Raw genomic sequence first — 18,224 nt, 5'->3', positions numbered from 1 at the left:
AATGCAAAATTGGATGGTTAGTCTCTGTGAGTTCAATACTGTGCGCAGCATCTTTCACATTACACATACTTAGTCATTTGATCTATCGTTAATATAGAAAATATTTTTTAAGTGCATCATAATGCCACACAGGTCAAAGGTTAGGGGTGTCAAAAGGGGCCAAACAACAAACTTTTGCCCTGGAGTCCTTTTGCAAAATAATCCAGCTATGCTGATCAGTGGTTTGATTTATGGTGATGCATTAAGCTGTTGTTGAAATAGAATATTTTTAAACAGTTAATTAAATGATGCAGGAACTCTTATCGGTGGTGGTCTCATGATAACAATCTTCCACAAACCAGTGTGTAACATTAAAAATGTTTTTGTATTTTCACAAACGCACACACACAAGTAGCAATCTTGGTTTAATGGTTGGTAGTCTTCAATCTGCATCATTAATCTCAGGCATTTGGTATTCAAAAAGACTTTTTGGAACAAAAACAACATGGAAAATAAAAAAATATCACATCCCAGATTTAAATTTGTTATTATACAACAATATTGTCCTTGTAATCTCATTTAACCCTTAGAATTAGAAAAATCTCAACAGCTCAAGTAAATCATTAAATGGTTAAGTCCCATCTTAACACAACCCAAATTTGTAGCCTTACATAAAATACATAGTTACAGTACTAGGCTATCAAAATATATTCTGAGAAGTCTCCCCTCCCTCAATAAAAAGTTAACAGTTCCATAAATTAGCACCACGTCTTCTGGATAAGCACCGATATATTTATGTGCACAACAATGAAACCACATTTCACTGCGTTGCAAGAACAGAGGAAAGATAGTGTGACTCACAAATCAGAAAATATAAAATCTATCCAGGGTCCATTAGGACCCTTTCTCTATTTAGACAGATGAACAGTCTTTTTAAAAAGGTAGTTGTAAAAAAGGTTCTAGATATACACAATGCAAAACACCAGCTTCTTCAGTTAAAATGTTTATAAAAAGTTATCTCAATATCTCTATGAAGTTCATTTGTAAAACAGAAGTTACATTAATTTCTTCTGGGTCTTTTGTCCAAGCCAATGCACACACTTGGCTTTACAGTGGTGGAGAACTCTCGAAAATGCAACTGTCTCCATACAAAGCCTAGTTGGAATATTAGACAAATGTACCAGGGGCTTTGCTCACAAACATTTAGATATACATGCTTTCCAACACTGTATCCAAAAATGTCGAATCTTTAAAAAGAAAGAGTCAAAACAGAAAGCAAAACTGCAGATCTGAATGATCTGTAAAAACATACAATACATATTTTTTCTCAGTTGTTTTTTCTTATCAAATAAATTAGAAAAGCTTAAGAGCCACAGTTCTCTTGAAGCGCTGACGAGTTTCTGTTGTCAACACTGAGTCTGTATGGCTGTGTGTGTGTAGGTCAGTGTAGCAGGAGTCACTGGGAGGCACAGGAGGTAACAGGGAGGCAGGAGGACAAGAGGCAGTCGTTGGGCCCCTGGTTGGTGATGAGAGGTGGGGTGTCCCTTGTATAGAGGTGGGTCTGAGGGATTGGAGAGGGGTGGTGGTTAAGGGGGGGTCCTGTGTTGTCTTAAGCTACCTGGCACTCACTTGAGTCCCCGTGGACCCAGTAGCAGATCTGGGCATATTTGAGAGGCGTTATCCGCACTGCCACGTTGTAATCCTGCTGCATCCCGTTTCCGTTTACATCCACCCACTGGTGACCAGAGAAAACCCCAATGATCTTCCTCGTCCACTTCTTCTTTCCTGGCTCTTTGAGGCGGATGTAGATCCCAGAGCCACTGGAGCCTGGTTTGGCATCGCAGTACTGGTACAACAAATCATTGGACTCCTCAGAGACGGAGCAGAACCGGTACACCAGGTTGCCAGGACGGTCATCGTCAAAGCCAGAGAAGTGGATCCTCCCAGCAGGAAGCTTCTTGACAGAGGGGATAACACCCAGATCCATGTGCTTGACTTTTGGGGCTCTCTTCAGCTCCAAAACCGCATAGTCATAATCCGCAGCCAGTCCGTCAGCCACACCTTTGAACCAGCCCTTGGGCACTTGGGTCTTCTTGACACCGGTCCACCTAAATGAAGGTTGCCCTGATTCCACACTTCGCCGACTCCTGCTCTTTCTACCTTTTCCTTTTCCTCTACGTTCCCCTTTGCCGTCATTCTCTTCCTTTTCCTGCACTTCCTCTTTATCTTTGTCTCCCTTTCTCCTTCTGCCCTTTCCTCGCCCTCCTCTGCCTTTGCCTCCTTTCCCTCGCCTGGACTTCTCCTTTAGAACGCCAACACGCAGCTTCTGCGCCCCATCTAGATAATCCTTCCCATCATGGATGCAGTGGGCAGCGGTCAGCACATGTTTAGGTGACACAAGAACCCCGGAGCATCCTGTGGAGATCTTCACAGAGGTGGAGAAGGGATATTTGGTGCAGAACTGCTTATCAGAGATGGTAAAGCGGGTATCTGTGCCGTATACCTCTCGTTTGTGGCGAGAGCTAGACGAGATATTTCCAGACCAGGCTGTCACCTCATTGAGGCCCTGCACAGAAACTGAGGTATACGTGCGCGTTCCATTCTCATAAACTGTCTCGTAGGACAGGAACTGCTCCAGGTCATCCAGAGTGGTGGCTGGAAGGCGACGCTGACACTCAATCCCACAGGTCCCACTCAGCTCTGGTGGAGGATGGGCTGAAAAGTTTGGGCTGCTTAGAGGCACAGTACGTCTTTTCCTTACCAGAGGCACCTTCCACTGTGGCCAGGTATACTCGTCATCGATTGCATTCTCCTCAGCAGCTACAGCCGCCACCACAGCCAGCACCGTCACCGGGAGCAGCACACACAGGGGTATGGGGCCCATTGTTAAGTTGGGCCTGGCTCTGAAATATAAAGAGTAGAAAGGAAGACTTAGGGACACTCTGAAATAGAGGTGCAAAGATACAAAGAGCTATTAGCAATGTGTGGCTGTGTGAATGGCAATGTCAGTTGGCTGGTCAGTCCACCACTTTGGTCAAGAATTAAATATCTTAACATCTATTGGCTGGATTACCAGGAAATATTGTACATTTATGTTTCTCAGAATTGTGGCTCTCAACCTTTTATATGTGAAGGACCCCTAAATTGGTACACATTAGGTCACAGACTCCCATTTAATAAGATTTTGCTTCAAGGACCTCTATCTGATTTTGGTTGTTAGATATGATTAAGACCAGGATTCTTTAATAGTCAAATACACTTGAGGAGAAAACTGTAAAGGAAGGGAAACCTTTGATAAGAAAAGTCACTCTTATGACTTTTACTCACATTGAGCTCACTGAATTAAATAGTGAAAACAAACTATTCCTCATAATTCTGGGGACCCCCTAGAACTTCTTCTTCATGATCAACCTAAGTGACCCCCTGACTTCTCCTCTTACACCTTTATGATGTTTACTTTTTTAGTGAGATGTCTGGACAGCTATTGGATGGATTAGCATAACATTTGGTACAGATATTCATGGTGCACAGAGGATTAATCCAAATCACTAGTGAGTTTTCATCTAGGGATGAGTCAGGTCAAAGTTTTCACTGATACTGTGAAGTATCTCCATATGTACAAGCTGGATTGCCATTAAATTTGCTACAGACATTCATGGTTCCTAGAAGATGAACCCTAAACCTAATAATGTGATCCCCTTACATTTACTCAAGGACCACCATGTGGTTAACATGTTTAGTTTTGAGTAAAATGTCTCAGCAACTATTGGATGGACTGCCATTTAATGGTGCGCAAGGTAGAAGTTTCCTTATAGGCTTTCTCCAAGAAAGCCCAGTCTAATAGAAATCTATTCATTTTAACCCAAACTATGACTTTTTTCCAAACATTAACCAAGAGATCTCTTTCTGGTAGAAAGCCCTCAAAGAAAATTTCTCCCTACTGCTGAAATGGTGCACACTGCTACAGACATTTAGCCTGGTGAGACCATCCTGATGACGTTAGCTTAACATTCTGTTTCCCCTTTGTATCAGTCCAGACTTGGTGCTGCCCCAAACACTTTCCAGGAATTAAAATCCAAATGGGGCCATTCAGGGATCCGCACCAGAGTTGACAACATAAGCAGTCAATCAGGGACTACATTGTAATTGATGTTAAATGCAGGCAGCAGCCTGCAGAACAGTAATGGTGGCTCTCAAAGCAACGAGCACTAACTCTAATGTGGGTAGAGTGAACACAGCATTAAGTTAAGTTATGGCAGAAATAGAGTCAACGACAGCAATTAAACAAGAGCAAGAGCACACACTTGCATTTTCTTGGAGGAAAAGAAGTTTTGCCGTTCTTCCAATTGGATTTGAGAAAAGCTTGATTTATCAGCTGGCTCCGTTGGTGATGACAAAGAAGTTCCCTGGTGTTTTGTCACACTGATTGGCTGAAGGAGTTTGTCTGTTAAGGTGAGTACTCCCACTGAAAGTGTTTGGGGCGGCATCGAGTCCAGACTGATACAGAAAGTGAAACAGAATGTTGAGCTCTCATCATCAGGATGATCTTACCAGGCTGACACAATTTTTTCTCAGGATAAATTGTAATCACTTTGGTAATCACCTTGCTTCCCCCCTGGTGCTATCATCAGCCTCTTAGCCTTTAAGATAAGCAACCACATCACCATTCAAACAGATCTGGTGTCATTGCATCGCCTTTCTTAATGCCTTAATAATATAATACTGCTTGTGACATCCCTCACTTTAGTCTCTAAGTGAGTTCAGCTTGTTTAAACCTTCCTGTCTAATCAATAAAATACAAGTTATCAGCTCAGCAACCATCCATATCCAACAGAGCTTTGTGATTCTGTGATATCAGTTTAACTACTGATCGACTCTGCTAAGTAGGGGGGTAACAAATGGCACTCTATAACAAACAGCCAATCTTGTTTGGAATCTTAAATTAATTTCAAACACATCCAAAAAGTTGGAAAACTCAGAATTCCTTGAACTGAGAATATCCTTTATCAAATATGCCTCCATGTCCAGAAAATATAAACACAGATCCATGTATGACCACAGGGAGGCAGTGCAGCCCTCTATATTACAGACATCCAGTGGGTCCAGTGCTGTAAACTATCATTAGAGCAGCTCAGCAGCTTGTGGCAGCACAGTAAAGTCCAGTTGTTTTAAAGAGCATTCCTCAAAACACTCAAGTTTGCAGAACGGGACTGGTGCCATTACGTAAAGAAACAGCACTCTGTATATAATATATAAAACATTTCTCCAGTGTTGATACATTAGCTGTGTGGTTGAGAGGAGATTTATGTCCTCTGAGTGTTGCTGGAGGCTGCGGGCAGCGAGGAGGAGAGGATGAACCCTGATCCTCTGAATGGGCTGAGACAGTGGCTTGGGGGTTTGCCACAATGGTTAACCTTCCCCTTCAGTAATGACCATATCTGGTTTCCTTAGCTCCACTCCACTCCTTGTCATGCATACAGATGACATCAAACACAGAGGCTACGTGGGCTGCAGACAGCCTGCTGGTTCATGCTTCTACTGTACGAGTGTGATGCTGCCAATAGTCCTGATAACCTCATAAAGAAAATTACAATTTGGGCGAGTTTTAATACATTCAGCAGACCATCACTTAACGACAAGAGTAGGAGAGCTTTGTTTCGTCAGCGTGCCTGTGGTGATGAGGTCACACAGGCGATTCCAAACACAAAATGATTTGGATGCTGTTCTTTGAATAGCAGGAGTGCAAATCCAACAGTTAATTCTGAACAGGAGTCCAGAGTGAAAAGCCACAGTGATTGCATTCATTCTGGCTGTTTGAGGGGGTTAAATGGAGTGTGACAGACAGGCTGACATTTGGGGAATCCAGCTGGAGGACAAACCTTTAGGAGGGACAGCCAAATTTGGCCAGGGGGTCCACAGAGACACATTCCCTTTCAATTAGATGTTTGTGCAGCGTGAAAATGAGACTGTGCCTGGTTTGGCAAAGCTCCCAGGAGACGCGGCTGAGAGGGAGAATGTACAGCATCACCTGTGGACCATAGGAGTGCATCATCATCCACTGCAGAGACACTGTCCAAATCTCCCTTTTTAGTTGAAACTACCAAGAACACCTTTTTCATTCCAGCTTTGTTTGCCAGTAAGTGCACTGTCATCCAGCTGGGTCCCACTGCAAAGGAGACTATCTGGATTAAGTTAACCACAGCTTCCAATAAAACATACCCAGTGGCCAACATCTAACCAGCTCCAAACAGACGGTAATAAAATACAAGCCCACAAGAGCTGTAAAACAGTCTCAATAAATGAGAATACAAAAATGACCCTTAAAGTTTCTGTTCAACTTCACACTCCCACCGCCAGACTCAGACATAACACAAATCTAGGCAAAAGCCTGCAATTATTCAGCATAGAGTGGAAACTGATATGCTGCCATGATGACTCCTGGTCACAGACTGCGCTCATTTGAACAATTTTCCACTGCAGTCAGCTGAACAAGAAGCTGTGCCCTCTCCATCCCTCAGTGGAGGAAGTCACAGGAGGCACCCAGGAGACGAAGTGACCAAAGGATGGCGCTATGGCGCAGTTGTCCATCTCTTACTGCATGGGTCACCATCTATTCTCTAGTTCAACACCACGTTTAATAAAAAAGATAGTTTCATTCATTTTGACCTGTCCTGTCTACATCTCAGGCACAACAACCACAGGACCAGACACTGTCAGTGCCCAACAAGAAGAAAGTGTGCCAAAAAAGGTCTCATTTGGAAATATTTAAAATGTTTGATAAAAATCTAAGCCCTGTGTTTCCTTATTCCAAAATTAACAAAAATCACCATTAGCATTGTAATGCATTAAACACATCATTACATAAGATATCCAATGAATTGTGGAAAAACATCTGTAATTCCACATCTGTTACAGCATCGCAACTGGATGTGGACAAAAGAGGGACAATGTGTCTGTTAGTTATAAAGAGACTTAATGCGCGGATTAAATAACGTCTTAAAATCAATAATAATGATAATAATAATAATATTAATAATAACAGTCAAAAAGTCTCAAAACAAAGACATAAATAAGGTATTTTGTGCACCACTTAGGCTATAAAATCCAATTCAATCCTTCCAAAATAGTGAAAATGTGCACCCTGAGAGAGAAGAAGCATCAACCCAAACGGGAAGAAATCGATTAAAAAAAACATGAAAAATATGAAATAATTTTTGAAAAACAGAGAAATAAAGAGCACATTTCCATTGTTCATTTAACTGCAAAATGACAAAGGCTTCCTACCTGCTTGCATCCGATTGTTGGATACGCCAAATCCGCAATGTATTGTTTGTTTTCCCTAGAAATATACAAATATGATCCCACTAGAAAACAAACGCTACTGCATCCCAGACGTCCTGGTATCAGCAGGGCGACGGCTCCCTTCTCCTCATTGCTTCTTGTGAGAGAAAGTCTCAGCCGTGACGCTCTGCTCAGGCTGCACTTGATGCTGAGGAGGAGGAGGAGGAGGGAGGGATGGAGGGAGGGGGGAGGAGAGGGGGAGGCGAAAAAAACCCCCTGAAAAGGACTTTTTCACTTGTGACAAAAGCTGTTCACATATGGGTGGGACCAGACCAAGCGATCTAACTAAAGGCTGAATCGAGTGAAGTCAGTGGTCTATTCAGCGGCAGCGCAGTGGGGTGGTGTGCCGGTGTACAGCAGGCTGCGGGCGGCACACCAGCCAGCCGGCGGGAGGAGAGACAAATGAAGAGCGCCTCAGTCAATGGGACTCTGAGAGGACTGTGGAGGAATTAATTCTACTGCTCTCTACAATAGATTCATAGGCGTTTCCAGTCTGAGCCTCAACATCTGCAGCACTTTTATCCTACACGTCCAGTGAAGTGTAAACACTGAATACTTTAGTATATGCACCCAAACTAAATCCTTACACCTGTCATAAACATGCCTCTTCACAATGACCATAGCCTTCATAAAAGTGTATTTTTTTTTAATGTTTTTAGATTTTTGTTTTTGAGAGGATTATTGGCTTAACATTCATCCTCTTAACCCATGTTTCATAAAAACACCACAGGTGGCTGAAACCCTACACCTATTGGCAGTGTTGCAGTTAAGACCACCTTAATGGAGACCAAGTCATTATCAAGACTGACAGGTTGAGACCAAGTCAAGACAAGACCAGACCAGTGTGAGTCCCCCACTACACGATATACTTACAGTAAAATGTGAAACATGCAAAGAAAACTCCACATTCCCATAAAAACACCAACAGAAAACAAATGAAGACTCTTCATTCACCTCTTTTATTACCATATATACTGAATGTGTGTCTGTACAAGTGTACCATGAGAAATGTCTTGATAAAATAATCAGAAGGCAAGGCAGAGGTGAATTTTATGTGTGGGCAGGTTTCTTTGTTTTCTATGAGCAAACAAATACAAACAAACAATGTGCAGCTAAAGTCAGCATAATATTCAACACTCCTTTTTGTGCTGCAGTTTGGTCATATCCTGCAGTTGTTGTTTTGACCAGTCTTGAAATTAAATCTCTCTTTGTCTGAGACCAATACAAGACAGAGTAAATATGGACTTAACCAAGACCTTCAAAATGTTGTGTTGAGACAAAGACTGATCTTGTATACTAACCTGTAATACTGCCAGAACCCCTCCAGTGTGTCAAGATCTATCTGATTCTGTACATGTGGGTCAGAAGAGAATAAGAGGAAAGTAGAAACAACCCAGTCTCACTCCAAACATGGTTGAAAACTGCCACTTGGTCAGTAACTTCTGGCATCAGACACCAGTGGAAAAAAAGCCATCCTTTCACGTCTGCATGATGATGTTTGATGGGGCCCGGCACTGTCAGGAGGAGACACAGCAGAACAAAATGAATGTTAACCAAGTAGGGCTGGGGGACTGGTGGTGGATGGATCCAGCAACTGCTGAACCCCACCTGGGAGGCCAGTGTTCATGTCCTATAAAATTGTCAAGCCAAAGCCTGATCATTTTTCCTAAACCCAACCATGTGCAAGTGTTGTTTAAGGGAAAAAAAACATACATTTGTAGGGTTGTACTGACATAGTGCTTTTATTGTGAAAGAGACTGTATGCAAACTGTACATTTCCTGTGAAAATGGAAATGTATTTTGAAATCAGACAATGCATGTAATGTGCAGAACTTGACATGGCGACCCAGAAGGTCAACAAGCTAATGTACCTATCACGTCATATGTGGATGTGGAAAGTCCATGACCAAACATCAATATGCGACGAGGTCAGAGTGAGGATGTGTTGGAAGAAAAAACACTATTCTTCAAGCCTTCTGTAAAAATTTAACCTGTTGAGGTTTCTAACAAGTATTCAGATTAAACAATCTCAGAGGTTTTTTGAGGAAAGTGGTGGAAGATGCATTAACATCCTTCACCCTTTACTTAAAAGTACTTATACTACACTATAAAAATACTCTCTGGCTCCTCCACTACCCACAACATTTCGGCCAGACATTCAGGTATGTTGTGCTAGTCGAGGCAAATTTATTCTTGAGTCACTAGCCTCAAGCAGAGATGAGCAGCGGGCTACAGAAGTCTGGTTAGCTCATTTCTTTCTAACTCCACACCTCAAACTGATGCTGACTCAAGTGACATCCCTTGAGGCAGCTTATGAGACTTCACGACAGCTCCCTCTGGAGTTATAAAAGGCTTTACACAACTTTTTTTTCACACATGCAGTTCTAGACAACACCAGTAAACAGGCTTTGATGTGTAAGAATGGTGGTGTTCTCCAATAAGTAAGTATCATCAGCTAAATATACTTAAAGTAGTAAAAGTTAAAGTATGCAAAATGGCCCAGCCCTTTTCGGAGTGTCAAATTATCATATTATTCAACTGTTTTTCTGATGAATCTACATGTCAGCAAGATGATAATGTTGCAGTTGGTCCAGGGGGAGACAATATACTTCATATACTGTTGGGTACTTTAATCTATTACAGTGCATCAGGTGATCATATGTTTGTATGCAGAATAATAATCTGCAAAATAACATCTAATCCCTGCAGTTAAATAAATGTAATGGAGTAAAAAGAACAATATTTTCCTCTGAAATGGAGTTGAGGTATTACTGTCAGTGCAGGAGCAGAAAAGTACCTCAAAATTGTAATGTATTTAGGTACATTACTTCATTGACAACCTGTTACACATGATCACATGCATACGCTGCTTCATTTTGGGTGTGTTACAAGCAAAGCGTCTGGGTACAGTGGCTGACTGAGCAGCATACTATTAATATGTAACAGTGAAACACGTAATATGCACTCAAAGTCAGTCAGTCTGTAATTCTCATGTGGATCATATGGTTACATAGCTGCCCAGAGGATATACTGTTCATACATATACATATATCATCATCATCAAAGAATCTGTGGTTCACGTTACGTAATCTCTAAGTATTTAAAAGTTTATTTGAACTAAAAATGTATGCACGTGGCATATATGCATGACAGAAATCTGACAACTTTTACCTTTGCTTTCATTCTGTCCAACTATACTCAGGGGCACTCAGGGGTTTTGGATTTTTGGATGATTTGAATGTTCACTGACAACCTCTGTTTGAAGTGCATTGTCTGCTTCCACAGGGCAACAAGACGTGATGGACTGTTGGACCTGCTCAAATAACTTTTCTTTTTAGTCTTTTCATTATGCAAGGTCAGGGAAAGAAAGCGGGGCCTCTGGCCGAGAGAGGAAGAATACCATGATGACTAGTTGAAATCTCAATGAGCCAAGAAAAGGCACGGAAAATATGTGTGTAACGAGGGAGAGAAAAAGAGAGGGGGGGAGTGTGATGATACACATCTGGCTCGAGGGGGAATGAGAAGAGTACAGGATGTCATTTGGATTTGAAAACTGATCCTTAGGTAATCACTTCTGTCAGTCACTTTGATTTACAGCGGCCTTCACACCACTTCTACTGATTTAAAAAAAATGGTTGTAAAACACCTGTCCTTTAAATTCAGCGTGTGTGTGTGAGTGCGTGTGTGTGTGAGAGAGAGAGGGAGAGAGAGAGAGAGAGAGAGAGAGAGAGAGAGAGAAAGATAGACAGATAGAGAATACTTGGGTGGCCTGCACACCTGACCAGCATGCTAAGGATCTTGATGAATGCTCATCCATGTGGGTGGTGATCACACACATGTGCGTGTGTACATTGCACATACAGCTACAAAGCCTCATGTTTTCTGAGCAGTATGGGTCAGAGTAACCCTCTGTCCCTCCTGCTCTCTCTGGGTGTGGTCCTGATTCTCCTTCAGCCTTAGCATGTTGATGAAACACACCTACATTTGGTGAGATTGACAAATTGGTCAATGAAAACAGATTGCAGGGACTGTAAACATACAGGGCTTCCCCGAGTGCTCTAGCTATGACTTTTGCATACTCATGCTCAGCATATTAAGTTATACCGTAGAAAAGGCCACACAGACTGTGGAAAAACATTGTGCATGTGACATCACCCAGAACTTTCTGAGGGGACTTTTTGAAGCTTAAGTTGGGTTCACCACCCACCGCCATCTTTGTCAAATTACTGAAGCCACAATACCTAAATTATTTAGGCAACTAGCTGGGAGGAGCAGAGGTGGGACGAACAATGCAACCACCACAATTGAGCATGATAGCTTCAAACCATTTTGATTTGACCAAACAAGCTCCCCTCTGAGACCTGATAGTGTGGAACAAAATAACACAATTTGGATGCTTAGAGAAAAGCTCTGCATTTGGAATTGGGAGTCAAAATTCTCATGGAGCCAGCACCTAGTGGCCATTAAAGGAACTGCAGATTTAGACACTTACAGGCACACTTTTTTTTTTCTAACTCTGGTAGCGCTAGGGCTGCCCCCTAACAGTCGATCAAATGTTAGTGGACCAGAAAGGTCATTAGTCAGCAAGATTTAATTGGATGCTTTGTTGCAGAGAAAAAAAGCAAACATGAAACTCTATTAGGAGCTGTGCCTTGTCAAAATAAATCAAAAGCTATATGACTGGACCATGTGGGAATTTAATTTGAAAGGACAGACACAGGAAGTGGCCACGCTCAGCAGTCAGGCAGGAGTCACGTTAATTACCAGAGGTGGTACCTGTGGTTATTACACAGGCTAGTTAATAACATGTCGGACAGGAAATCTAAAGTGTGGGATCATTTTGAGAAGGTGAAGGACGAGCCCAAGGTGATATGTAATCTCATCTTCATTGGTCGACTACAAACATGACGTATCATCTGAAGCATGTAAGTAGCTACATGTCCATTAGCCACTTAGCACAATCATTACTGCTTTGCTGACAGCGTCATTAACAGGTGGCTCGCTCAGTGTTTGATGTGCACTTGTAGATAAAATACAGGCCTATATTAATGAAGGTTCATTAGTACAGTTTTGTAATTCTCTGTAATGTAGCACAGTGTTAACAATGTTACCGAGAGTGTTTACATGGACAGTTTAATTCCCTTTTCATTCGGAATGAAAGTTCATTCCTATTAAAAGTGATCTTGTAAACACCTAATTCAGAATGAAAATGGCCAATGCGATTGAAAATTTAATCCGATGTAAGGGGCTGGAATATTCTGTTTCTAATTCCGAATGAAAGAATTTCTCGCACTTGTATACACTCATTCCTCTTAAAGTTCATTCCAGTCTTTCTGTGCATGCTTGTTTCCTTGCCCTTCTGGCGCGATGACGTATATAGCGTGCATAGCAACCCCTTCTGGCGCGATGACGTATATAGCGTGCATAGCAACGTGGTGAGATAGAGCAGTCCGACTCGTTGCACTCACCGGTTTCCATTCACCAAAGCACAGTCTTCTATCTGCCTTCTTCGACCTTCTATTTCGATTCTCCTCCTCAACAGATGAAGCATTAGCAGAACAAGGTTGTTGTCATACTGCTGCTTCAAGAATATAAGCAAAACAAGCCCGAAAAAGGCACTAAGAACGGCGTCGTCAAGCATCTTGTTATCCGAACGAGGACTACAGTGTTTTCTTCCGGTAAATGTAAACACGTAACATCCGCCGCGCCCCCTATCCAATCAGAAACCTTCCCTGCCCCAAACCTTGCGCGGACCCGAATACAGGCGACGAAAAGGTGATTAAACTGATCTCCTGTGTAAACCCTCATTCGGAATGAATCTTTCCCATGTAAACTACCTGGAAAGACTTTAATTCCAAATGATGTCATTCAGATTTATTTCATTCTGAAGGAGAAGCCATCATGTAACCGCACCCATTGATACTATTCTTTCTCAGACTTTCTGTAATAATTAAATGAATATCGTAAACATGCCGGCGACTAGTCGACTAATGGCCCTAAATAATGACTACTGGTTGACTTGGAAAATTCTTCTCTTGGAGCTCTATGGAGCAGTCTGTAATGAATGGGTCCCTGTTTTGTTTGCCTTGCATGCTCATTAGGATGCACAGGCAGGGTGATGGGATACCCAGTCCGGCCAATAGTTTCACACTGTTCCAATGATCTACTGCTGGCAGCTCACAACAGATTTTAAAGGATATTTTGAAGGCAGCTTTGAAGAAAATTGCATCATGGAACTGCAAAAATCTGCAGCTGACCAAAATTTTTGACCTGCTAGAAATCCCACCAGTCATCTAAGAGCCAGATCGTTGATCGATTCCTCAGGCGTTGTGGCCTCCCTCAAATGAGACATCAAACGAGACAAGATCTGGCAGAAATTTGGCCTTAATTGTAAAATTAGTCGTGGTCTTTCTTCTTCTGAATACAAAACATGTCTTGCACGGAGTCATGGCAACAGGTGCAAATGATCTACTGCGGATACAGGAATGATTTAGTTGGTCACATTCTTGTGACCAATGAGTGAGCAGACTAATGAGCACATTACAAAAAATAAAAAAACTGTGCTGTACTATTACTGGCAACTCACTCCCCTCCCCACAGAGGCCACTCAACATCCCATCACATAACTGACTGTGACCGCTGTTATCACAGCCTTCACAGATGCAGACAAAGAAACATAGTAAATGTTCATGTTTTCAGTTAAGTTGGAGGTCAGAGGTCACAGAAGTGGAGTGAAACAAGAGAGACAGAAAGAGAGAGATGCCTATGCTCTCAGCTCCGTGGCTTCCAAATAGAAAAGCAGTGAGTGATATTTCTGGTCGGGGTCGGGGCTGTGTGGTGCGGTGCAGATAGAGGGGCTTTTGTGCCGGCCGTCACACCCTCACAGGAAGTGCTCCCTTTGCGCTCTGCTGTGGTAGATGGATGCTTACTGGTGGGAGCTAAGTTTCAGGAATTTCATTAGTTGTGTTTGGGTGGGTAGTGGATGAGACCTTGCCCACCTTCACAGCAGTAAACCCACAAAAGGGTGCGGCTCTTAAAGGAGCACAAGGTTCAGGGAGACTTTCATCCTTGGGCAGCCATCTGCCCTGACTCACAGTATCTCAAATTGCTACTGGTGAGTTCTTATTCTGGATTCATCCATGTTATTTATTATTTTTAAGAGACGGTAAGCTCCCTGATTTGTGTTGGAACAAATTTCCGACACTGAAATCACTAAATCTTAGACGACCTCATTGCCCTTTTTGCTGTATGTAGCAGTCTACATTAAAGGATGCCTACTCCTCTGCACAGACCACACTAATAAACCAACTCAGAGGGCTGCAGTGACCCACAGTTCACTTCCACAGGCTTTATTTTGACAACTGAATGGTCTTTTAGCTCTGCTCCACGCCTAACAGACCACCATTGATATGATAGGACTCTCTACCTCACTACCTCTCTCTCTCTTCACATGCACAAATATAAATACAGTATATATAGTAAATATATATGTATATATATATATATATATATATATATATATATATACATATATATATTTATACACAGTAATGGGACGGTTACTTAAAGGTCTCGCTTAGATCCACATACAGTTTATAACCTTTTTTGATAGTAAATATTTGGGTAAATGGTTCGCATGCCAGCTTTCAGAGACGAGACTGTATGTGATGAAAGGTTGACTGAAGTCACACATGCTTCTTTGAATCTCATGCGCAAATTAACAGGCAACCGCAGTCCTGCTGCAAAGACGGGCTTGTGGAGGCAGGTCATAGCACTGCCAAGACACTTTAACCTTAAAGAAAAGTTACATTTCTGCACTGGAAATTGAAATCATGTTGGACTGCTCCCTTCAGGCAGGTCCTAAACCCCAGGTGAGGGAAAGACATGCATTAGAGTGACAGACAGATTGGAGCAGCATCAGCAGTAATGTGGAGGTTACACCGGACTGTCATGGTGAAGATGGAGTGCAGCCTGAAGGCAAAGGTGTGTCTGTTGATCTACATTGCAACCCTAACCTTTGGTCATGAGCTGTCAGAATGCAGGACTGCCATGTCATGCACAAATCAGCGATAACAATGTAACAAAGCTTGCTAGTTAGCCATGAGGACATTGCATACTCGCCATTTCTTTTGTTATGCTTATTATAAGAAAGGAACCATAATATATTGAAACGACATGTAACTGAGATAATACGATGGTGAGCATAGAATTTAACCTTTCGTTAATGACAAAAATATGAGCTTTCTTTTGCTGCTAATGCTCCTAATGACGCTCACTTTAAAGTGTGCATCTGAACACCCCTCCATCCAATCAAGAATCGTGAATACCTACCTCTTATGTGAACATGCAAAAAGGAGGGGCTAAGGCTAAGTGGTAGGGGTAAGGCATTGGGCCTTAGAGGTAATGTAAGGAGCTCAGACATGCCTCATGAACTCATTGTGCTGAATTATTGTAGATAATTTGAGGAGCAACCTTCTGTTTGGTAGCCAACTGCTCTACCATCTGGGCCACAGCCACCATATGTATTGTATTGTAGGAAAGAAGTTGGGGTGGTTCAGGCATCTGACTGGATGCCTCCTGGACACCTCCTTGGAGATATCCCAGGCAGAGACAATAATGCAGACCCAGAACACCTTAGAGTGATTGCATATCCTATGGATTTGTAACCTTCTGAGGAACCCTAAGGAAAAGCTGGAGGACGTGGCTCGGGAGAGGGGCATCTGGGCTACCCTGCTTACCAATACCCAGATAAGCAGTGGAAAATGGATGTATGGATGTATGATGTATTTTTAGAAACTCTTTGAAGTTGCCCTAATCTCCCAAAACGACCCAAACAGATCATTCCTTCCTATTTTATGTTAGAAGGATTTCCTCCAAATATCGTCCTGTAGACACTACATTACCCACATTAGCTGCTCTGTGGAGATAATGGTCATTGTAAAGAAAGAAAAACTGTTAGCTACATAAACCAAAGCATTCAACAACTTGAAATTTTGATCTGATGACTGCACTAATTAAAAAGTCAGGGGATAACCAAATAACACAAATGTTTGCACCAAATATCATGTTAATCCATGTAACAGTTGTTAAGGTATTTCATTGTAAAGTGCAAATGTCAACCTGCCAGTGGTGGTAGAGGAAAGGTCATACGTCCTCTGGGGCCTGTAGATAGCTGTATCGAATGTCATGTCAATACGTCCAATAGTTGTCGAGATATTTTAGTCTGGACCAAAGTAGTGGACCAACTAACTGGCAGGATGATATTTCCATCCCTGGAGCCACATCTCTAGCATGGCTACAAATTGCTACGTCTAAACTGTAATTGTCTAAAGCTGGAAATCAAACATCCAGCAACAACAAACCCAGCAGCACTGAGCTGTATATCTTTGCACTAAACATCATGGAAATCCTCTTGTAGGTTTTTGAGATTTTCTGCTTTCGGAAAAGCTAACTGTCAAGCTAACAAGCATAAATGGAAAACCTCCTTGGTCTAGGTGCTTTGATATGCAGATTAGCACGCTAGACTGAGCCTGTCCTTTACAACAGATCAGCATACGCCTTTATCATCATCTATGACTCTCTGTGTGTGGCCTTATGTTTACACAGACCGGCTGTAATCCCTTACTGCAATAAAAACATTAAATATCATTCCACATTACACGCCTGCATGCACCTGAAACATCCACCATAGATGTAAATCCCTTTGACACTAAAAACAAACATACTCTACAGGTAAGAAACAGAGTGCCTGTTGCTTTTTTAATGATTCGTTATGGTATTTGGAGACTTGAGGTTTCCAACCATGATTGATGATCTTGTAATTTGTGCTGCAGTACAGTAATGGTTAGTTCAGAAGCCAACAAGTATATGAAGGAAATGACATTTAGAAGTCAAGCCGCCTTTGAAAGGAGTACTAAAAATAGGAGGCTCCCTCAGTGCTCTTTCAATGACCTTTCTGTCACATACAGAGATCTTATGCTGCTGCTGTACATACATGGCAGTGTTTTACCATAGATGCTCCTCCAAACATGAAGCAGAGACTCACGCTTGAAGCAGCTGTGAACTCATTTACAGTTAGAGAGCAGGTCTTTAGTAATGTCCTCTCCCCTCATCCACCCAACTTGTGTCACAACATTTAGCCCAGCTGAGAAATCTGGGCTTGACAAAGAGGAAGCAAAACAAACATCTCAAATCTCTTATCATGATAATAATGTGTACACACCCGGTGAGGAAATGTTTTAAACAAAAGTTTGCACAAGATATTGGCTGACGTGAAATTAGTTCCTCTACTTTGCAATAACTTGAACACCAAACATATATTTTGCTGATTATACAGTAGATGCACCATCGGTGAGGCTCATTTGGCAACAAAGAGGGAAGTGGAACCAACAATTCAGGTCTGTTATTGAGCTGAGGGCAACAGATCTGCAGTGTGTCCGTATTGAGAAGAAACTGTTTAGACACGCTGAGACAAACATGGTGAAATGTGACATTTATCCTTGACAGGGCTCTTGTTTATAGTGAGGATTTGGACAGAGGAGGTGTTTTCATTTCACAACGTGCTGCCAGGACTTGAGACATGTGAGAGTAGGGAGGATACACGGAGAAAAGGTATTTGCTGAGCGGATGTTGCAGATATTAGTCAGAGAAACCAGCAGATGTGACCAGAGGAAGACCACAGCACACGTTCAAATGCAAATACAGTAAATGTTTTTGAAGACTCCCTCACAAAAAAGCTCATTTGAATTTATCATTTGGGACATCAGATGTGCTTTGTGTAAGGGAACACACACAAACATAAATATGCAAACAAATGCTCACAAGTTTGGAATGATTTCATACAATAAGAATGAGGCAGGGAGGTAAAAAGAAAAAAAAAGCCTCTGTGTGTTTGCATGTTGAAA

At 42.1% G+C, this 18,224-nt stretch overlaps 1 protein-coding gene across 1 annotated transcript; it reads right to left on the bottom strand.

Annotated features, from left to right (window-relative positions):
* Window positions 1-399: 399 nt before the first annotated feature.
* On the bottom strand, window positions 400-7,465 carry prss35 (serine protease 35). The gene is made up of 2 exons (XM_050047592.1): window positions 7,264-7,465; window positions 400-2,882 (listed from the first exon to the last, which is right to left on the bottom strand). The coding sequence occupies exon 2, from the start codon at window positions 2,861-2,863 to the stop codon at window positions 1,589-1,591; it is 1,275 nt and encodes a 424-aa protein (XP_049903549.1). The 5' UTR covers window positions 2,864-2,882; window positions 7,264-7,465; the 3' UTR covers window positions 400-1,588.
* Between the last annotated feature and the right edge of the window lie 10,759 nt (window positions 7,466-18,224).

Source organism: Epinephelus moara, chromosome 6, assembly GCF_006386435.1.
Source record: "Epinephelus moara isolate mb chromosome 6, YSFRI_EMoa_1.0, whole genome shotgun sequence".
Taxonomy (NCBI): Eukaryota; Metazoa; Chordata; class Actinopteri; order Perciformes; family Serranidae; genus Epinephelus; species Epinephelus moara.
This window is presented reverse-complemented; position numbering and strand designations above follow the sequence as displayed.

Coding starts and splice junctions, on each gene's coding strand:
- prss35 (XM_050047592.1), bottom strand. CDS start 2,863: ATGGGCCCCATACCCCTGTGTGTGCTGCTCCCGGTGACGGTGCTGGCT.